The sequence below is a fragment of the Xyrauchen texanus genome, chromosome 33 (assembly GCF_025860055.1).
Source record: "Xyrauchen texanus isolate HMW12.3.18 chromosome 33, RBS_HiC_50CHRs, whole genome shotgun sequence".
NCBI classification, from domain to species: Eukaryota; Metazoa; Chordata; class Actinopteri; order Cypriniformes; family Catostomidae; genus Xyrauchen; species Xyrauchen texanus.
Window position 1 is genome coordinate 17,663,599 of NC_068308.1, and position 23,016 is coordinate 17,686,614.

The 23,016-nt window shown below is 39.2% G+C and overlaps 2 protein-coding genes across 3 annotated transcripts; one reads left to right on the top strand and one right to left on the bottom strand.

Annotated features, from left to right (window-relative positions):
- Positions 1-1,257: 1,257 nt before the first annotated feature.
- Positions 1,258-16,054, bottom strand: LOC127627108 (interferon-induced protein with tetratricopeptide repeats 5-like). 2 transcript variants are annotated; one of them, XM_052103354.1, is made up of 3 exons: positions 15,934-16,054; positions 4,569-4,702; positions 1,258-3,509 (listed from the first exon to the last, which is right to left on the bottom strand). In XM_052103354.1, the coding sequence occupies exons 2-3, from the start codon at positions 4,571-4,573 to the stop codon at positions 2,069-2,071; spliced, it is 1,446 nt and encodes a 481-aa protein (XP_051959314.1). In that variant the 5' UTR covers positions 4,574-4,702; positions 15,934-16,054; the 3' UTR covers positions 1,258-2,068. The 2 variants fall into 2 exon arrangements, with proteins under 2 accessions (XP_051959314.1, XP_051959315.1); XM_052103355.1 differs by lacking the exons at positions 1,258-3,509; positions 4,569-4,702 and adding exons at positions 8,833-11,682; positions 12,035-12,163 and having other exon boundaries at positions 15,934-16,053.
- A 3,167-nt stretch (positions 16,055-19,221) lies between these two features.
- Positions 19,222-20,797, top strand: LOC127626414 (cholesterol 25-hydroxylase-like protein). Its single transcript, XM_052102154.1, has one exon. The coding sequence runs from the start codon at positions 19,762-19,764 to the stop codon at positions 20,518-20,520; it is 759 nt and encodes a 252-aa protein (XP_051958114.1). The 5' UTR covers positions 19,222-19,761; the 3' UTR covers positions 20,521-20,797.
- The last annotated feature ends 2,219 nt before the right edge of the window (positions 20,798-23,016 follow it).

The following is a 23,016-nucleotide window of genomic DNA, read 5'->3' on the forward strand; positions in this document are numbered from 1 at the left end:
GGACAGGGCCTATATAGTGTAACAAGTTGTAACATATTGTAACAAGTGCAGGCGGACATTCGCTGTTTCACCTGAGTGCAGGGCTAGTTAAATCTTGTTTCAGTCATTTTATGAGTTATTTTAGGAAGCTGTAGGGAGGTGGGTGCCAATTATTTTGCATTTATTATTTAGAGAGGGAGTTAGGATCGTGTGTGTGTGTGTGTGTGTGTGTGTGTGTGTGTCGAATTAACACAGGCTCTTTTGTTTGTTATTTTTGCATTGCCCTCTCCTGAGGTTATATTATTGCTTGTAAATATTCCTAAGTTTCTGTTTACCAAATAAATCTTTGATTCTAATAACTTGTTCAATGCTGCTGGGACGGGAAAGCAGGGGCTCAGCAACTCTAGCAAGTAACATTTAAAAATATTTAAGTTTCCTGAATTTTTTTATTTTAAACTGTTCCTTCTCTACCCTAGACAGGGGAGGTCGTAACAATTCATTTAAATACTTTTTTTTTTTTTTTTTTTTTTTTTTTGGCCTGGATTTAAAATCGAGTGTGTCTCAGTTCTGGCATTTCATATTTAACTAAAACCTACAATATTTTATTTATTTATTTTTTTTTTTCTTATGCTAGTCCTTAACATGTCAGGCTGCGCTCAGCAAACAATATATAGATTTTGAATTGTGTTCCCGTTTTAACTCTAATATTATCACTCTTGTCTCAGCCCCGTCATAATTTTACTAGGCTTCTTGAATCCTCATATTTTTAACACCATGTTTCATTAAAGTAAATGTATAGCATTTGTAATATAATGCATTGACTATTCCATATTTGTGTCACAATATTCATTAGTGTAGTGAAAGGTTGAGCTTGACAATACCATTTTACTGTAATACACTTCAAAATATGAATGCAGATTATGATTCTTATTTCTACACCACGATTTTGAAGAAAGCTGAATGACACATATGGGCAGAACCAACATTTTTATGGGCTTAAAGAATGGTTGGTGTGACGGGGTTGAGTTCAGACTGATGGCAAAAACTTTATGGCCTGGTTTTTATAATAATATAAAATGTTTTGGGGTTAAAATATCTTTCTCAGCAAATGAACACAAATCTTTGCATAAGTTAAAAAAAATTACAGGCAGTATGGAAAATGTATGATTTTAGTTTTGTGTTGGTGCAAATTCAGTGATTGTTCCTCAGGGACATGACAAAATGCTAGAATTAAGATAGGAAGACATTCTTTTATTATAATAGATTGTTTTAATGCAATAACTATTTAATTCATTATAATGGACATCTCAACATCTTGTAAAAATCTTTCAACATTTAATTTTAGCACACCACCACTTTATAAAGTCTGGGGGCCTGAAATTATCATGTCTTTGTTTTTTTTTTTCATGTCTTTTTATTTTTAGATTCTAGTTCCTGTTTCATGTCATTTGGTTCCCTTGTCATGTGATTTCATGTGTCTTGTTTTCATTGGTTTATTGTCTTATCAGTTCTAGTTTGTCATTGATTTATGGTTATTAATCTTGTTATCTTGTTCATATCGTTTAATTGGTTTTGTTGTTATTGTTTTACCCAATGTCTGTGTATTTAAGCCCTCATGTTTGCAACTGTCTTTTGTCAAGTATTGTTAATGTAACCTTGTTTGTAAGCCAAGTCATAGTCTAGCCAAGTCTAATTCATGTTCATGTTTCACATTTGTAGTCAGGGCTTTTTGGGATTCCACATTTGAAAAATAAAATGCACTTGGGTTCTCACTACGTTCATTGTCAGCACCAGTGCTTCGTTACAGAATACTTGACCACCAAACATGAACAAAAATTAATCTAGACATGACAGAAATATTACAGAATCCCAGGAATTACCCAATTCAAGAGGTTTTAAAAAGCAGTTTGTTCAGGTACACCATATGAGCCACCATGATTATAAGTAGAAAACAAAAATGCATTACATTAAAATGAAGATAAAGAGCCTGTCTCTACAGCAGGCATGCCTTATGTAATGTTTATTAGGAGTAAGTGAACATTAATAATAGCAAGTCTTTTGCCAAACATATGTGCAAGTAAGAGTTTGGTCAGTTTTCTTTTAGCCTCAGTCCCTTAGCAAAGGTTTCTGATAGCTCATCAGGATCTGAGCAGTGCTGCTGGGCTCTACGGAGATCATCCTTTGCTTGTGTGTCCTGCTTGTCTTCAGAAGACACAAAGGCCAAAATTTCTGATGCTTCTGTGACTTTATGCTTGGTGTTGAGATGCCGCTCTGCAATCTGTTTGAGCTTCTTGCCAGCTTGTTTCCTGTCGTAGCTGTCTACATGAATCTTGTATGCTACCTTGAACTGACAGACTGCTTTGTCTTCATCCTTTTTCTTGTAAAGCAAGAACACACCATAGCATGTGTGGCAGTGCTGCTTATCAGACTCGCTGAGAGATTTGTCATATATCAGGGTGGTGAAGATCTTCTCTGCCTCTCCAAATTGCCGGTTCTCTCCATAGGCCTCTGCTAAATTCACTTGGGCATAAATATTGGTAGGTTTCAGTTGTACAGCCTTTGAGAAGTGCTTGATACACTCAGCTGCCTTAGCAGCTTTTTGAGCAGCAGGAATGCGTCTACCAGGCCTCCTTTCCTCAAACATTTGAATAAGCAACTGTTTATGGCACAGACCAATTTGATGATGCAGAAAAGAGGAGTTTGGAGCCATCTTTACTGCACTCTCCAGGACAGAGAGTGATTCGTTAATGGAGCCCTCTGCTCTGAAGAATTTTGCTACATATCTGGTGACTTGCGGCACATCAGGAGACAGTCTGAGGGCCTCCTTTATAAGGTTTTGGGCTTCCTGTCGCCTTGAATTCTGGAGTTTCAGAGCCAAAAGAACCATGATCTCAGTGTTTGTGGGTTCCAAACTAAGAGCCTTTCTAAGCTGTGCAACTGTTCCACTTTCTTCTGCTCTGACTGGCCTTTCTTTATTCATGCCCTCTAGCCTGTACAGCACTATTGCGTAGCCCACATTAAATGACATGTTGTCCGGTTCTGCCTCAAGAGCCTTGGAGAAATTCTCTTTTGCTTGCTCGTAAAATGACCCCCCAAGCCTCAGAAAGCTCCATGCTTTCTCACCATGTACCACAGGCAAGCTGCAGGAGTAATCGGATGAACCTGGTATGTCCTTGCATATACCTTTCACTTTTTCCAAGTAATGTTCCACACCATCAAGCTTCCGTAAGTGATAGTGTATCCAAGCAAAGCTGGAGAATGTCACTAGGAAGTCTGTTTTCTTTCCCTTGTCTTCCCTCAATGCTGATTCTGCTTTTTGCAGGTAGTCCAGTGCACTCTCTGTTTCACCTTTCAAGTGGCTGATAAAAGCCAGAATGTTGAAATATGTGGCATGGTACTTTTGAGGGCAAAATTTTATCCTATCAAAGAGTTTGTCTGGTAAGCTGTTCAGATCTCGTAGGTCTAATTTCTCCACACCCCATGTAAAAAGGCATTCCAGCTGCCCAAGCCTAGCTTCCATGTTTTCGTTGCTAGAGAAGAAGGGAAAAGAGATAATAATTGCTTTGAATCACGTATACATACAATGCAAAATTATTTTTACACATCATTACCAGTATAACACTACAATTGAAGTGTTTATCTTTATTCTGCACATATTGGTTTGTAAATCTAAATTTGATATGCAAATTATACCTATACATTTGAGAACTTGCAAATCACTTCTATTACATATTACAAATTTGTATAAATAGGCTATTTTAGTTAAAACATTTCAATAGGAAATTATATACACCGGTTTTAGACAGGTTCGTTTTTTAGATCCTAAACAGGACCCACATATGCATATCGGTTGCAAAAGAATAGGTTCTTCTTGGTAACTATTATCTCATTTTAAGAGTCCAGGATGTGTTGATGACAAATATTTGAGCAGATGTTAAAGTGGGACAGATTGGAGACGCTGTGCGCAACATGAAGAGTCATTGTCACGAAAACGAAACCAAACCACTGAGGGATAAGTTTCGATTTTGTGATAACACCTATTAGTATCGGAGCTGTGCTTGTCCAAATGATTTCGTTTTCTTTGTAAGATTTGTATTTGTCATATGCCCATTTGTTAGGGAGGGATGGTGACATTTTCCTGTACGGTACGTCATGTCGCCGTATGTCATATTGTTCAATAGCCAAGATTATGCTACATTTCACAGTATAAAAGGGAGCTAAAGGCACTTTGGATTTTATTTTATCCCAAAACACTAAACAGAAACAAAAACTACGACACAATGACTGCTTTTCCAAAAACACGTTTGATCATTTATTTTTAACATTTAGGCTAATAACCTTTAAAATGTTGCAAATGTATTCACAGAAATTTTCAAATTTTTCCAAGTAAATATTTAATGTATTTTTTATGTTTTATTCAAGGTGAATAAATCAAAGGTTTTTTTTTTTTTTTAAACAGTCCAATAAGTGAAAGGATATTGACGGCAATCACTGTATCTTTAGATAACAGAATATTTACGTTGGAAATGTCTGACTAGCTGATGGTTTTGCTAACATCAAAATCATTATAAATTGTAAATGCATCTTACCTCATCTTGGTTGTCTGTACAATAAATGCTTCAGAAGCTGTATGATGCCGAAGATGGTCCAGACACTGTTTTATAGTCCTTTCCCAGAGATGGGAGGGTCAAACTTAGAATGAAAACGTTACTGAAACTTAACCCTGGCCAAGAAAGAATGAGAGAGAGAGAGAGAGAGAGATGTTATATTTATTCCTCTTTTGCATCAGCTGATTCTCCTTACGTAACAGTTGGATCCTGCCAATTTTTAGTCATTTTTAGTTCCATTTTCACAAAAAGTGTGCCTAAGAATCCAGACCAGCCCAACATATCAGCATTGTCTCGAACAATAGCATGAGTTTAAGATGGGACTGTCTGTTTGCTCAACCTATGGAAGATGGGGGGAGTGGATAATGGACTTTATCCACTTTTTTTTTTTTTTTTGTTTTCTTTTTTTTTTAGTATTGGAAAGTCTTTTTGAAGTAATTTTACAGCATGACAATCATGCTCCAAAGCAATCTTTGCTGTTTGAAATGCAGGGAATGTTTTTGCAAATTCAATTTGGTGATGCTAGTGGAGCAGAAATGACACTTCACATTTAAGTCAGTGACAATATAAGATGAATGTACTATATGAACATATAAGAGAAAATCATTTTATTGATATTATTTAAACAAACATAATTGGGTCATTCCTGGGATTCGGTAATATTTCAACTGCAGTACATTTGATCAGTTGTCTGAATACTCAACAACATGAGGCACATACTAAACCTCCAACAAATATCGTCTAGGTTACGGATGTATTACCTCTGTTCCCTGACGGAGGGAACGATACGTTGTGTCAAAGAAGCAACACTAGGGGTCTCTCTTGAGCGCCAAATATATCTCTGATCTATGAAAAAAGGCCAATGGGAATTATGGAAAGCCGTATTTGCATACCCTGCCCAGACATACGGGTATAAATGCGGGCAAATACGTCGAGATACATCACATGGGTCCCTCAGGTCACATGTGGAAAAAATGGCATGGTGGCAGATCCAGCCTCAAAGAGGGGGAGTTGCTACAGCACGGCGACCGGAGGGAAGCTGGCACTGCCTAAGGGAGACGCGGGTCCACTCGCATGGGGACCGTACTGCGGAAAATACACACAGGAGGAGTCCATGTAGGTGTCCAGACCTGTGGAGCACCTATACCAGTATGGGTAGATTAAGTACCCATAGTGGATTGGGTCAGCGAATTCCTCCGCTGAATTGCGGACCCATAGGGCTAGGGCGGAATCGTCCAGGGATCCGAGTATATGGAATCTCCTGGGAGAGAAAGCGTACAATTTTACCTCGACCGAGGGAAAGGGCGCTAGGTGCAAGCTATCCACCCGGTCAGTTCATCAGCGTGTTACCGAGTTCTACCGGCTCGGACCTGAGAAGACATGGGACGATACTGACTCAACCCTGAGATTGTAAAACCTTGCTATATAGGTGTTGCCCAACCCGCTGCTCTAAAAATACCCCTGGCCAGTGCCCACGAGAACGCAACACTCCTTGTTGAGTGAGCTCGGACCCGCAAGGGTGGGGGGGCATGGCCTGGGTGTGGTAGGCCAATGAAATGGCATCCATCACCCAGTGGGAGAGCATCTGTTTGGAGACAGCGTTCCCTTTCCGCTGTCCGCCAAAGCAGACAAAGAGCTGCTCAGAACATCTAAAGCTCTGCGTGCGGTCCAAGTAGGTACGCAAAGCACGTACTGGACACAGCAAGGAAGGGGCTGGTCAGTGTCAGTGACGATGTTGTCCTACAGGCCTTGGAGGGGAGTACAGGGTGACCCCACCAGGTGGTAGGGTTTTCGGGGCATAGGTGAAGCGCAACAGACCTATCCACCTGAGGAATTGCTGTGTACCCGTGGGCCGCTCCGCCGTTGAGGGTAGCAAGAGCAGATGAGCGAATGGCTTTGTGACGTGTGGAGAGCGGTGCCTTCCATGCAGCCGTCAGCTCATCATGCACCTCCGGGAAAAACGGGACCGGGGGGGCTCGTCTGTGAGCGGCGCGGAGCCCCAAGGAACCAGTCATCCAACCGCAATGGCTGTGGGGAGGACGGAGGGTTCCAGTCCAGCCCCACGCTGGTGGCGGCCCGGGCAAGCATATCGGACATTTGCGCGTCGGCCTCAGCCTGGGCATGCAGGCCCGAAGGTGGCAGCCCAGGGGAGTCCTCAGCATCAGACGCCGCGCTCTCCGATGCAGTGGCGAGCTCATCCACCTCAAGCTCTAGAGGATAGGCAGACTGGCCGTGAGGCGAGCTGCTGTTGCCTCAAGCACGGACGGGAGTCAACGAGCGTGCCGGGGGCGGGTGGTCCGAGGGGGCGTATGCGGCAGAGCTGCACCCGCTGCCATCCCCAGATCGCCTCCATTACCAGCCACACCGTCCTCATTCCTGTGGGAAGAAGGAGCAATGCGGGGGGTGGCTGGAATGGCGTGCTTTCTGTTGAAAGCAAGCCCCGACCACAACGTTGCCGTGGTCATGTTCTCGCAGTGAGAACATGAACCATCCACAAACGCTGCCTCGGTGTAATCGCAACCCAGACACACGAGACAATACCTGTGGCCGTCTGAAGCGGAGAGCACTCTACCGCATCCGGGAACTACGCAGGGGCGGAAGGGCATCTTTATAAAGACGCGTCCTGAAAAGGACGTTCAACGCCAGCTGCGTATTTGCTCTTTTAGAGAAAATCACTCTTTTATAACTCTTTAAGTTTCTTGCACTGTTGAAGTGCCCAGGGGCAAACTGCACTGCCGTGCAGAGAAGGAGAAAGCCACTGTAATGCGCTGTCGAATCCAACAGGCAAGCGTCAGAGGAAAACAGGAACAGGTGTGTAACTCGCAGCTGACTGTAACACGACCATCGGCTCCGAAGAAGATTTCTGAATGAACTCGATGTATTTGCCTGCTTTTATACCCGTATGTCCGGGGCGGGGTATGCAAATACTAAAATTGCAAATACCTAATTCCCATTGGCCTTTTTTCATAGATCAGAGGCATATTTGGCGCTCAAGATAGACCCCTAGTGTTGCTTCTTCGACACAACGTCGAAGTGAGCGACAGACGGGAAACTTCCCACCTCTGCCATGAAAGCACTTTAATTATTTCCTATTTTGTTTTTCTGATTTGGACACCTTTTTTCTTCAACCCCATCACGGACATAATGGAAGTGGTTTGAAAATGATTCTACACAATACTTGTTATAAAACAAACATCTACCTACTGCTCATATGTCCCTCATATCAGTTTAATGACTAAAAACATCAAATGTATGACGTTTCTTATGTTTTATGTAGCGACAAAAGGTCAAATTGTGTGTCTGTGGCCTCATAATTATTTTTTTTTAAATGTATTCATTTCAAATATTTAACTAAAACCTCAACTTTTTTATGCTAGTCCTTAACATGTCAGGCTGCGCTCGGCAAACAATATATAGATTTTGAATTTTGTTCCCGTTTTAACTCTAATATTATCACTCTTTTATTTGTGTCACAATATTCATAAATGTAGTGAATATCTCCACCCTATCACAGGCTGACAGTGAAGAAATGTGATGTGGTTGTCTGTGGCAGAGTTGTTTTTTATTTCTCAAAATGGACACTATTCCTCATGTGGTGTAGGACAGAAGTCCACTAAGCATACATGATATTGTGATAATGAATTGTATATATTTATGGATTTTAATATAATTTTAAAAAGTCCTGATGTAATCTTAATTTCAAGTGACAGGGTTGAGTTGTTGAGCTTGACAATACCATCTTACTGTAATACACTTCAAAATATGAATGCAGATTATGATTCTTACTTATTTCTACACCACACTTTTGAAGAAAGCTGAATGACGTCACTTCTGAGTAATGACACATATGGGCAGAACCAACATTTTTATGGGCTTAAAGAACAGTTGGTGTGATGGGGTTGAGTTCAGACTGATGGCAAAAACTTTATGGCCTGGTTTTTATAGTAATAATAATAATATAAACATTATTTGGTAAAATATCTTTCTCAGCAAAGGAACACAAATAAATCTTTGCATAAATTACAAAAATTATAGACAGTATGGACATTTAATGATTTTAGTTTTGTGTTGGTGCAAATTCAGTGATGTTCCTCAGGGACATGACAAAATGCTAGATTTAAGATAGAAAGAAGACATTCTTTTATATAAAAGATTGTTTTAATGCAATAACTCTTTTAATTCATTATAATGTACATATCAACATCTTGTAAAAAGCTTTCAACATTTACTTTTAGCACATCACCACTTTATAAAGTCTGGGTGCCTGAAATATTACAGAATCCCATGAATTACCCAATTCAGGAGGTTTTAAAAAGCAGTTTGCTCATATACACCATATGAGCCACCATGATTATAAATAGAAAACAAAAATGCATTTTACCAAAATGTAGATTAAGAGCCTGCACTTTTGCAACCATCCTGCTCAACTTGAACCGGTGTCTCCAGTATGGGAGGCAAATGCACTAACAAGGAGGCTATAGGCTATGGCCTCTGACATCAGTAGCTATTGTGCCTGTTGAAGCCAGGGAAGTGAGGTTTACACACTGCACAGTTACCTACCAGCTGGCTACTGTTACAGTCACCCGTCTAAACCTCACACCCATCCGGGTCACGGCACCACTGCAACCGGTCCCGCTCAACCTACTCTGAACGGGATTTGAACTGGCATCTCAGGTGTGGGAGGCAGGTACGCTGACAAGGAGGCTAAAGGCTACAGCCGCTAACGTCTTGAAGCCAGGGGAGTGAGGTTTACACACTGCACAGCTACCTACCAGCTGGCTACAGTTACATACATATATATGAATATGTGTATGTATAGGTTTGTGCATAGGGCTCTAATATGATATGATGTGGTGGCTTTTTATTATTTAATTGTATCTCGTGTTTTTAAATGTGCTTAAGTAATGTATCTTATGACATATAAATCAGTCTGATGTCTAAATTGTCTTAATTGGTTGAGACAGGCTTGTTAGCTAATTACTAAACGTCCATTGTGATGTCACTGCTTTCACCTGTATGTGTAATGGCTGACTATATATACTGCTCTCCATTGTACGGAAATTGTACCTTAATAAAGGCTTGTTGCCGAAACATTGGTAATAAAATAAACTTGTAAGAGAGTGTGCAAAACTTATAACTAATTATCCCTTTATAGCTTAAAATCTTGAAGAATGGCTTAAAGTTCAATGTTGCCAAGAGGTGCTAAAGGCCAGCTAATAAAAATATCAGGTCATTTTCAAGTGTCTTTTCTGTCAAGGTCATGCAAATTGGCAAAATTCATGTTGCCATTTGAAATCCCTTACCTCAGGGATTATTAAACAACACCTGACACTGATATGCACCCCTGCATATAGATAAAAGATTGAGTGACAGATTTATTATTATGATTATTTGTATCTATACGCTTTAAAACTAATTTTAGGAAATACTGAGTAATATTTATTAGCTTTATTCAACAAGATGTTATGTCAATGATAGGTTAATCTTAAAACAGGCATATACAGGCAATACAATTTTATATTATCAATCTTCTATTGAACACAGTGTACAATTTACAATCATGTAGAATAGATGCAATTGTTGCAAGTAGACGAAGCACAATCAGTAACTTACAGTATATTACAATACTTATACACCAGTAAACATACAAGGCCTAATGTTGTGATTTTACTTTAAAGACAGCCTGAGAGCACAAAGGTTACTGAGGTACTCAGCATTGTCTCCATAACTCAGAGCTTTCTCATAGCACTCAATGGCTTGACGGTTCTCTCCTTTCACTCTGTGAATGAAACCTAGTATCCCATGAGCATCTGCATCATCTGTGTTTCTATGGATACGTTTATCAGCGATCTTTTTCAAATTGTAGGCACTTTTCTTCCCTTCAATTGATTCTGGGAACATCTTCAGACATTCCATGTAGTGCTTGATAGCCAAAGCCTCACATTTGTGGCAATGCAGCTGGAATTCAGCATAGTAAAAGTTGATCACATGGAGATTGTCATTTTTCTGTTTGGCTGTTTTAAATGTGATCTCAAATAGCTCATCAGCCCGTGACAGTTCACGCCGTTCTCCGTACTGCAGTGCCAGATCACTCATTGCAGAAATGAAGGAGGGTTTTAGGGTGGTAGCCTTTTCCAAATGATAGATACATAGATCACGAATTTGTTGAACCTTAGACATCTTGGCATGGTGGCTTCCCTCCTGCAGCAGTTGAATTTTCTTAAGCTTATAGCAGAGAGCTAACTGATGATGAATGAAACTTGAATTTGGTGCATTTTCAAGTGCTCTCTTCAACAGAGTCATAGACCTATCAACACATCCTTTATTCCTGAAGTATTTCCCCACATATCGCATGACATGCGGGTGTTCTGGAGATCTTTCTAAAGCCTTCTCTACCAAGATTTCGGCCTCATCGTACCTCTTGTAAACTGCCAGTCGCATCCCTAGGAGAACCTTAAGAACATCATCATCTGGATTTGTGTCAATGGCCCGTCTCAGTTGCTTGATTGTGAGGGAATCCTCTAAAGTGAAGGACTCGTATTCAGTGCGATGCAAAGCGATGGCATAACCAGCGTTCCACTCACCTTCTTCTGGTTCCTGTTCTAAGGCCTTTCTGAAACATTCTTTGGCTCTGTCGTAGTACGTGGGAGAAAATTTAAGAAAGGTCCATCCCTTCTCACCAAGCACCTCTGGAACAGATGAAGATTCAGTTGGAATCAGTTCATTTATCTTCTGAAGTTTCTTCAGGTAACTTTCACACTCTGTATAGTTCTTCATGTGGTAGTTCATCCAGGCAAGGTTTCCATAGGTGACAATGAGAGTCTTGTGGAATTCCTCCCCATGGCATTCCATGCTGAGCTTCACAGATGTCATGAGGTTGCAAAGTGCCTCTTCATGAAACTCCAAAAGGAATTTTACATATGCCAAAGCACTGTAAGTTTGTGCAAGTCCCTCCTTCTTTCTCAGATCTAACTTAATCTGTTCTTCTAGTCTACTGAGAACATCCGTTACATTGAAATCATCTTTTATCAAGGCCCAAGTAAAGTGGCATTCCAGCTGGAGAAGATTTTCTCTTAAAGATCTGTCCTGATTCACACTAGTAAAAAGCAACAACAACAGGATGAGAGAAATGAATTGAATTACTTATAATCAGCACAGTTTTTTCAGAAACAAAATCTATTATTAATCCAACATTGAATGTAATCAACAGGATGGTATAAAATAGATCAAATAAATATTGTAATGCAATACTGACTTCACTCTTGTTTATAATTTGTAACTCTTTCATGACAGTGAGCTCTACTTTACATTCAGTTATTTATCCTTATGTTTTTTAAAATATGATAATCACTGTATCTTTAGATAACAGAATATTTACGTTGGAAATGTCTGACTAGCTGATGGTTTTGCTAACATCAAAATCATTATAAATTGTAAATGCATCTTACCTCATCTTGGTTGCCTGTACAATAAATGCTTCAGAAGCTGTATGATGCCGAAGATGGTCCAGACACTGTTTTATAGTCCTTTCCCAGAGATGGGAGGGTCAAACTTAGAATGAAAACTGAAACTTAACCCTGGCCAAGAAATAATTAGAGCGAGAGAGAGAGAGAGAGAGAGAGAGAGAGAGAGAGAGAGAAACGTATGTATAAATCATGACTACTCACATGAGATGAGGACTGTAGTTACAGGTGAAACTCGAAAAATTAGAATATCGTGAAAAAGTTCATTAATTTCAGTAATTCAACTTAAAAGGTGAAACTAATATATTATATAGACTCATTACAAGCAAAGTAAGATATTTCAAGACTTTATTTGATATAATTTTGATGATTATGGCTTACAGCTTATGAAAACCCCAAATTCAGAATCTCAGAAAATTAGAATATTGTGAAAAGGTTCAGTATTGTAGTCTCAAAGTGTCACACTCTAATCAGCTAATTAATCCAAAACACCTGCAAAGGGTTCCTGAGCCTTTAAATGGTCTCTCAGTCTGGTTCAGTTGAATTCACAATCATGGGGAAGACTGCTGACCTGACAGTTGTGCAGAAAACCATCATTGACACCCTCCACAAGGAGGGAAAGCCTCAAAAGGTAATTGCAAAAGAAGTTGGATGTTCTCAAAGTGTTGTATCAAAGCACATTAATAGAAAGTTAAGTGGAAGGGAAAAGTGTGGAAGAAAAAGGTGCACAAGCAGCAGGGATGACCGTAGCCTGGAGAGGATTGTCAGGAAAAGGCCATTCAAATGTGTGGGGGAGCTTCACCTGGAGTGGACTGAGGCTGGAGTTACTGCATCAAGAGCCACCACACACAGACGGGTCCTGGACATGGGCTTCAAATGTCAAACGTCTTACATGGGCTAAAGAAAAAAAGAACTGGTCTGTTGCTCAGTGGTCCAAAGTCCTCTTTTCTGATGAGAGCAAATTTTGCATCTCATTTGGAAACCAAGGTCCCAGAGTCTGGAGGAAGAATGGAGATGCACACAATCCAAGATGCTTGAAGTCCAGTGTGAAGTTTCCACAGTCTGTGTTGGTTTGGGGAGCCATGCCATCGGCTGGTGTTGGTCCACTGTGCTTTATTAAGTCCAAAGTCAACGCAGCCGTCTACCGGGACATTTCAGAGCACTTCATGCTTCCTTCAGCAGACAAGCTTTATGGAGATGCTGACTTCATTTTCTAGCAGGACTTGGCACCTGCCCACACTGCCAAAAGTACCAAAACCTGGTTCAATGACCATGGTATTACTGTGCTTGATTGGCCAGCAAACTCGCCTGACCTGAACCCCATAGAGAATCTATGGGGCATTGCCAAGAGAAAGATGAGAGACATGAGACCAAACAATGCAGAAGAGCTGAAGGCCACTATTGAAGCATCTTGGTCTTCCATAACACCTCAGCAGTGCCACAGGCTGATAGCATCCATGCCACGCCACATTGAGGCAGTAATTAATGCAAAAGGGGCCCAAACCAAGTACTGAGTACATATGCATGATTATACTTTTCAGAGGGCCGACATTTCTGTATTTAAAATCCTTTTTTTATTGATTTCATGTAATATTCTAATTTTCTGAGATTCTGAATTTGGGGTTTTCATAAGCTGTAAGCCATAATCATCAAAATTATATCAAATAAAGTCTTGAAATATCTTACTTTGCTTGTAATGAGTCTATATAATATATTAGTTTCACCTTTTAAGTTGAATTACTGAAATTAATGAACTTTTGCACGATATTCTAATTTTTCCAGTTTCACCTGTATATCAGTAACCTTATAAACGTTGTTTTATTTTATATGGTGCAGGGGCGCCCTCAGGTGGGCTGCCATTTTAGAGTCACATGACAAGCTGAATACTACTGGCTTAATCTCAGTAACCATCTTGTTATTGGACACTTTCACTCCTGAATTAAATGAATTACTGCTGATTGTGAATAGTGAAACTTAACCCTGGCCAAGAAATAATGAGAGAGAGAGAGAGAGAGAGAGAGAGAGAGAGAGAGAGAGAGAGAGAGAGAGAGGACATAGGCTGGTGTGTAATGTTTGCAAGTTTAATTAAGGCAGGTGTTATATTTATGCCTCTTTTGCATCAGCTGATTCTCCTTATGTAACAGTTGGATCCTGCCCAGTTTTCCTTTCTGACATTGAAGTGATTGATCAAAATATGAATTTATGTCATTTAAAGGTGAAGTGTGTCATTTTGTTCTATGCTGAAATACTTAAAATACTCTATACCAACTTATTATTAGTAAGTCATTTTTAGTTCCATTTTCACAAAAAGTGTGCCTAAGAATCCAAACCAGCCCAACATAGCAGCATTGTCTCGAACAATAGCATGAGTTTAAGATGGGACTGTCTGTTTGCTCAACCTATGGAAGATGGGGGGAGTGGATAATGGACTCAATTTTTAAGTTGGTTTTTTTTAGTATTGGAAAGTCTTTTTGAAGTAATTTTACAGCATGACAATCATGCTCCAAAGCAATCTTTGCTGTTTGAAATGCAGGGAATGTTTTTGCAATTCAATTTGGTGATGCTAGTGGAGCAGTAATGACACTTCACATTTAAGTCAATGACAATATAAGATGAATGTACTATATGAGCATATAAGAGAAAATCATTTTATTTATATTATTTAAACAAACATAATTGGGTCATTCCTGGGATTCGGTAATATTTCAACTACAATACATTTGATCAGTTGTCTGAATACTCAACAACATGAGGCACATATTAAACCTCCAACAAACAGAGGCGTTTCCAGCATTGAAGGACATACGGGGTTTAGCCCAGACAATTTTATTTTCACACTAGCAACCACTTCTCTGTAGTCCAAAGCTGGTGAGAGGGTATTCTTTGAGTTTTGCTCTGGCTGGGCCTGTTTCTACAGTTCCTAAATCTTCCACTCTAGTACTATCCTCGACTAACTCATCCTCCCTCCTTGCTGAATCATCTGTGATGCAAAAGAACAGATACAGCACATAACTTATTGCAAATCAGCTTCAAACAACTAATTCATCAAGTGCTACATATTTCAAATTGTGGACCAATACCATTGAATTAAATGTATTGGGAAGAGCAGATCAGTGGGATTGCCCTAATATCTATCATGATTCTTGAATTTTCATGTACATTACCATAAAGTCATCACAAAAGAGTTTATAGTTTATATTATAGTGAGTAAAGTGAGGTAAAAAAATATTGAATATAAATAATTTATATTTTTTGACATAGTCAAAATGATGTATAAGATCCTAAGTTAAAGCAATACATGAATGACTTTAGTCTAAGTTCATTGACACACTATGGCATCGAACTGTATATAATTCTCATCATCTCTATGAGAATAATTCATCTGTCAAAATCCTTTCATTAGGATCATTGGGATAAACAATGTTTCACTTTTAACTTTCTCTAAAGTACAGTGACTGATTAATTGTTACCAGTTTCCATGCCTAATTCTGGCACAGCTGCTGCTGCTCCTCAGTCTGTTGCTCATCTTTGCTACACTCTAAAAAACCATTTAATCAAATCAAAGTGTATATTTCCTACAAACTAATATCACAAAACAAGTCACACATACATTTTATGCTAATGCTTATTGGTTATCCTTAGCGAAAGCAACACATGATAAACAAGAAAAGTACACCCCGAACGGGACTAGAAACACAGTCTCCAGCGTGAGAAGTGAGTGCGCTAACTAGGAGCTACCAAGTTGCATCACTCTGTAGAAGGAGGCTAAAGGCTATGTAATGGCAGTCGGTAGTGGACATCTTGAGGTTTAGCCTACTGTGGGTGAAAGCCAGCTAGATGATGATCTTCAGACTTTAAGGACAAAAACAAATGTGAATTCTTACCCACTGATTTCTTTCGGAAAAATCCCCAAAGCCTCATTTGCTTAATTTTTGCTGTCATTCCTGCTAATTGCCGTTAACTTGCCACTAAGTAACGTTAGTTGATGTCAACGACTGTGCAAGCTCCTCCCCTACCTGCTGCATATTCAACAGAGAGGAAGAAACGGAGTCGCCCATAGGCTACCGACAGCAAAGGAACTTATTCTATAGGCTAGATTATGCCTGTGTCTATTTTTACAGGCTGTATGCAGTATGTGCAAAGCCAAAGCACAATGAAATAAGGCAACTTATGATTTCGAAGGTTTACATAGGCTTTTGTCCGGTTTCACAGGGCCGTATCAAGACAGTGTGGTGCCCCTGGGCACTATACCTCAAAAGGCCCCCCCCCCCCAAAAAAAAGTCCGATCGCGCGCGCACACACAAACACACACACACACTCCAGCATTGCAATCTTGATCAGACTGTTCATTATGCGAAATAGAGCGATATGTATCGCTATTTAGTTTTATTTATTTTTATACCGTGTATTCTCCGTGTAAATTCGTGCACCGAGACGTGACGCCCGTACCTTTTCGGTTCAATACGAATAACTTACATGTACCGTCCCACCCCTAATATTTATCTTCATTAATGTCCTCTTCCTCACCCGAGTCTTCCTCGCTCCTGTCTCCCCCAAGGACAAGGAGAATATCCTCATTCGCCTGGCGGTCATCGCCGACGCCCTGACTAACATTAGCAGCTGCTGCATCTCCCCCGCTAGCAGCGCCAGCGGTGTCAGACTAAGTGTTAGTGCTGCTGGTGTCTGCAATTCCCGTGTTCTCCCAAAAAACTAGTGATTTAACAAAAAATGTGTCGATCCCTGGAACATTTTTTATTGTAGCTAAACGTCTAGCATCCTTCTCTTTCTTTAATCTTCTTTTTGCGAAACCACTCAATTGCCGTCTGTCCATTTTGGATTTTGATTCATTTTCTGTAGTAGCCGTTAAAAAAATGACACATTTGCGCGTAATTGTTGTGGACCAACTCAACTGTGACAGACTGGGGAGGGGGGGAGTGATAGTGGTCATGTAATCTTCATTTATTTATAATTTATTATTATTATTATTATTATTATTGTTAAATTAGTGTTCATAAACAAGTTATGTATGGTCTTTCAAGAATTTCAAGTTACTAATATAACAATTTACGAAAAATATTTTTAAAGCTTGTGTCATGTGGTGCCCCCTAGTGGTTGTGAATGGTTGGTGCCCCTGGGCACTGGCCCAAGTGCCCTTATGGATAATCCGGCTCTGCGGTTTCATATTTGTCAGTCAACTATTCAAAATACATTCAGGGCTACACTCAAAACATTCGGGGCTGAAGCCCCGGCAAAATCGGCTCTGCCAACAAATATCTTCCCACCTCTGCCATGATACTTGTTTATCTTTATTCTGCACATATTGGTTTGTGAATCTAAATTTGATATGCAAATTATACCTATACATTTGAGAACTTGCAAATCACTTATATTACATATTACAAATTTGTATGTGTAAATAGGCTATTTTAGTTAAAACATTTCAATAGGAAATTATATAGGCCTACACCGGTTCGTTTTTTAGATCCTAAACAGGACCCACATATGCATATCGGTTGCAAAAGAATAGGTTCTTCTTGGTAACTATTATCTCATTTTAAGAGTCCAGGATGTGTTGATGACAAATATTTGAGCAGATGTTAAAGTGGGACAGATTGGAGACGCTGTGCGCAACATGAAGAGTCATTGTCACGAAAACGAAACCAAACCACTGAGGGATAAGTTTCGATTTTGTGATAACACCTATTAGTGTCGGAGCTGTGCTTGTCCATATGATTTCGTTTTCTTTGTAAGATTTGTATTTGTCATATGCCCATTTGTTAGGGAGGGATGTACGTACCGTACATTTTCCTGTACGGTACGTCATGTCGCCGTATGTCATATTGTTCAATAGCCAAGATTATGCTACATTTCACAGTATAAAAGGGGGCTAAAGGCACTTTGGATTTTATTTTATCCCAAAACACTAAACAGAAACAAAACTACAACACGATGGCTGCTTTTCCAAAAACATGTTTGATAATTTATTGTTAACATTTAATAACCTTTAAAATGTTGCAAATGTATTCACAGAAATGTTCACATTTTTCAAATAAAAATAATTGCTCATATTGACTGATCTAATCACAATGGAGATTATTTCTTTATAGAAAACTTGAGTTAAAATGCCAAATGTGATTGAAATGAAAAGGAACCAACAGGAAATGTGTTATATTAAATATGAATTATCTTAATTTGTAACTCAAAAAAACATATATCACTGTAACCTCTCACCTGCACTTAAATTAATTTTTTATCCAAAACAACCTTTCATGATTATTTCTTTTATACACATTTTCAAAATCAGGGCTGTAGCCAGGGTTTGAAAATTAGTGAGGTCCACGGTGAGGTGTCAAGACTTTTACCAAAATGACACCTATAGGCCTAAATGCAACATATTCTATACATCAAAATGGAGTATAAAAATGAAAGTACAGTTAAAAAAAAAAAAAAAAGATTACTGTGGTTAGATGTAATTATTGTATGTAATTAATTTGTATAAAATAATAATTATATGAAATTTGTAATGAAAATCAATACCCTCAACACATGTAGAAATATTAAACAACCTCCATAAAAGTGACTGTTATTGCCCTAATATAAAATATTTAATATTTTTGTAGGCTAACAGTATTAACATTTATTGCAAATATATACACTATTTCTGGCAAACCGTCCAAACTAAATTATACATGCATGCAGACACTCAAAGGAGTTATCAACCGCTTATTTATTTTTTCTTCAGTTGTACATAGCATCCAAATTTATTTTTGAATATGAAAAAATGACCGGTGACCTCATAGCTGGCTACGGCCAATTGGCAAGTGCTCTTGCGACACTGATAAAGGGAAAATAAATATAGGAAAATGTACAAATAGAGTACAGCGGGGCTCAAATTTGCTTTTTCTGGTTTTAAATTTTAAAATAAAATGTAGATAATTTTAGACCGAACTTTGCGTCCAAAAAAAAGCTTATTTCAGCCCTGTTGTACCCTATTTGTACGTTTTTCTATATTTATTTTTCCTTTATCAGTGTCGCAAGAGCACTTGCCAATTATTACCAGAAGGAAGCAGTATTTACTTAAGAAAGAAATCAGAAGAACTTTTTTAACCGATCCTCCTTTCTGTTCCTCGATAGCAGCTATCAAGCGCCCACGGAATATGTGTTTTGCATATTATTTTGTATGATTTAGGAATATTTCGCTTGGTTTACATGTTCGTAGTTTAGCAGATCAATATAAGGTAGAACAGATATCTCAACGGAATAACGTTACAGCACCCATCTTGAGTTTACAACGCCATTGACTAATGGTAATGTTAGCAGTTTCTGAAAGTAAGTACTTTACTCTTTTTTGTGTTATTCTATTTGCACTATCATTGATTACAACGGTACTTCTTCCTATCGTAGTATGTAAAAGTTAATATTATAATATTTGTTTGTACAAAACAAGTTCCAATGTCTACAGCATTGCTTAATTTTTGTATTCATGGATATAAAATAGATTAAAGTTAATTATTAACTATGTGGCCAATATGAAATTGAGAAGCCTTTTTGGAGTCTTCTGGAAATTCCAAGTGGAAAACCCATGTAAGGGCAGAAACGTAATAAAGGGGTGGGCCCCGGTGAGGCAATAAGGCTATATAGGCAAAGCGTTGAAAGAGCATGTGTTACTACTCTTACACACAACAGTACAGAACTGTTAAGGAATTGAGAAGATGTCTGGACTAGTACAGTACATCTGGGATTGCGTTCTACAGTACGAGACCTTGCTACGGTCTCCCTTTTTCCCAGTGCTCTTCTCTCTCACAGTCTACTTAAGTTTCTGCCTACCTTTCCTGGTGCTGGACACCCTGTCTCCCAGAGTAGCACTCGTGAGGAGATACAAGATTCAACAGAAAACCAGCGTGTCTTGGAGTATGATGTGGAGCTGCCTTGCACTCTCAATCTACAATCATGCCGTGTACATCTTCCCGCTGAGTGTCCTGCATTGGTATTGGAGACCTGTCAACTACACAGCAACAGCACCTGGGATCCTGCAAGTCATATGGGACCTTTTTGCCTGCCTCCTTCTCTTTGACTTCCAGTACTTTGTATGGCATCTTCTGCATCACAAAGTACCCTGGCTGTACCGCACTTTCCACAAGGTGCATCACAAACATACATCCACCTTTGCCCTGACTACAGAGTACTCTGGGGCTTGGGAGACACTGTCACTGGGTTTCTTTGCTGCGGTTAATCCCATGTTACTCGGGGTTCATCCTATGACAGAGATGCTTTTCCATATGCTGAACATGTGGTTGTCAGTAGAAGACCATTGTGGCTATGATCTGCCATGGGCAACACACAGACTGGTGCCTTTTGGACTGTATGGAGGAGCACCGCACCATGATCTTCACCATCAGAAGTTCAAGTCCAACTATGCTCCATATTTCACCCATTGGGACAAGCTCTTTGGTACACTGCATACTGAGTGAACAGAATGACTGGGACAACACAAACTCTCTTTTTTGTAAAAAGTGTATTGGTGGCTTTATCATTCTATGAATGAATGCTTTTAACCTAAAGACTCTAAAGCTAAATTTCTTTGTACTTTAGATGTGTTATACTAATGTTCTGTATTTATTGAATGTCTGTATTTAAGTGTGATTATATGAAAATGAACAAATATACTGTGTGGACGGACTATATGAAGCACTATTTATAACCCCTGTTTCATGAAGAACAAATACAACTAAACTAAACAATAAAACTGTGAAGTAAATTCTAAAATATGTGTTTGTGTTTACTTTCATTTGACATGAAAAGAGTACTCAGAAAAAGAGGTTTGTACAGTCAATCTGTGCATGCCCTAAAGTTTGAATAAAGTGATTTAGGGATGTAAACTATGATGACTTACAGTTTGATGACAAGCATTATTTAGGATTGTCTATATGTATTATGATTATTTCATTAACTCACATATTTTAATCAATAAATAGTTAATAATGCAAGTGAAATGAAATCAGATACAGGTGTATTATTTGTAATGTAACAGGTCCATTATAGACAGTTTATGAAAAACCATGGTAAATAACAGTCAAAATTACATTTATTGCGATCATTTGCAATCTTGCATGAAGAAATGTTACATAACTGGAGTGTAGCTTGGACTTCAGTTGTGGCCTCGGCCAATAGTAATAGATCAATTAGCTGAGTTCTTAAAAAAGTGGCAACTTTTTACCTTTAGGGGTACAATGGTTTGTCACTGGGGCAGTACCCTCAAAGGTACATTCGTGAACCCTTAAACGTGGGTACATTTTCATACCTTTACAGCTTGTACCTTTTAAGAGGCAAATATGTACCCTTGGTGACTAACTTGGACCTCAGTGATGTGGTACTATAATGTACCCTTGGAAAAGGTGCAAATCTGGCCTTGTAAGGGTACTGCCCCAGTGACAAGCACTTTGTACCTTATGAATGGCAAATTTGTACTCAATAAAGCATATTAAAAACTGCCAAATTAATGTTTAATCACGTTTATTTAATAACATGAAACATTCAATAATTTCACATTTCTGTTCACAATGTTGCAGAATTAACACTTTAAATATCTCAGAATCACAATTTGTCATCAAATACTGTATAATACATATTTGTTTTAGCCATTTCGCTTTAAAAATATTACCACACATTTCATTTTAACTTAAGTACCCTTTAATATTCACCCAAAAATACATTTTAGGAGCACATAAAAAGAGAGGTTTTAATGAACATCACAGGCTATCTTTTCAACACAATTTGTATTTGTACCTTATCTATCTCTAAATGGTAGTACCTTAAGGTGTAACCTTGAGGGTACAGTGAGGGTACAACGACATAAGCTGTACCCAGGGGCGTCGGACTGGGGGGGTAAAGGGTACCGAGTACCCAGGGCCCGAGGCAGGGGGGGCCCCTTAGAAGTCAGTTTTCTATACATACATATTTGGTACGGGGGCCCAGCAAGATGGTTTGTACCCAGGGCCCAAAATTTGGTGCTACGCCCCTGGCTGTACCCTATGTGATCACAATGTCATTTCTGACAGTGGACTGTTAAAAATGTAGCGATTACAAATTAAGATTCAACTTTATTGTCATTGTAATGCAGTTGTTTTTGCATATCCCAAATAAGCTGGGGACAGAGTGCAGGGTCAGCCATGAAACAGCAGCCCTGGAGCAGATAGGGTAAAGGACCTTGTTCAAGGGCCCAACATTGGTATCTTGGCAGTGCTGGGGCTTGAACCCCCATCCTTTCAGTCAGTAACTGCTGAGCCACCACTGGCCTGGTGATATAAATGATGAAATAAGGTTTCATCTGGGGAGGTGGTCTGAATGGTGGGGCACGGGGTGATCTTTGCCACGCCAACTCGGACTCCTCTCATGTACTGGAGATGGTGCACAACGGCTTAATCCATTCGTGTCATGCATGGTTCCGTGCAACTTTGCCCCCACCCCCGCTCAGACATTAAGTGGAGCACAGCGTTCATACCCCCGATCAGACGACATTATTATTATTTTCTACCCCATGAAAAAAATCCTGGACATGCCCCTGGGTTTCATATATGTGAAACCTTATATGAAGTGGTGGTGGCATAGTGGGCTAAAGCACTGAACTAAGCAGAAGGTTGCTGGTTCGATCCCCACAGCCACCACCATTGTGTCCTTGAGCAAGGCACTTAACACCAGGTTGCTCCAGGGGGATTGTCCCTGTAATAAATGCATTTTAAGTTGCTTTGGAAAGAAGCATCTGCCAAATGCATAAATGTATATAAAAATATATTTTTATTACAAAGATTTCCCAATGAGGCAAAAATGCATATTATCTTAAAAAGGTATAGCAAAGAAGGAATGTTTTTTTTTTTAATCACATAATAAGGGAAAATAATCATTGAGTGAGACATTTTCCTAGTTTTTAGTCACCGTTCCAGTGGATCACCTCTAGTGTATGTGTGTGT

Coding starts and splice junctions, on each gene's coding strand:
- LOC127626414 (XM_052102154.1), top strand. CDS start 19,762: ATGTCTGGACTAGTACAGTACATCTGGGATTGCGTTCTACAGTACGAG.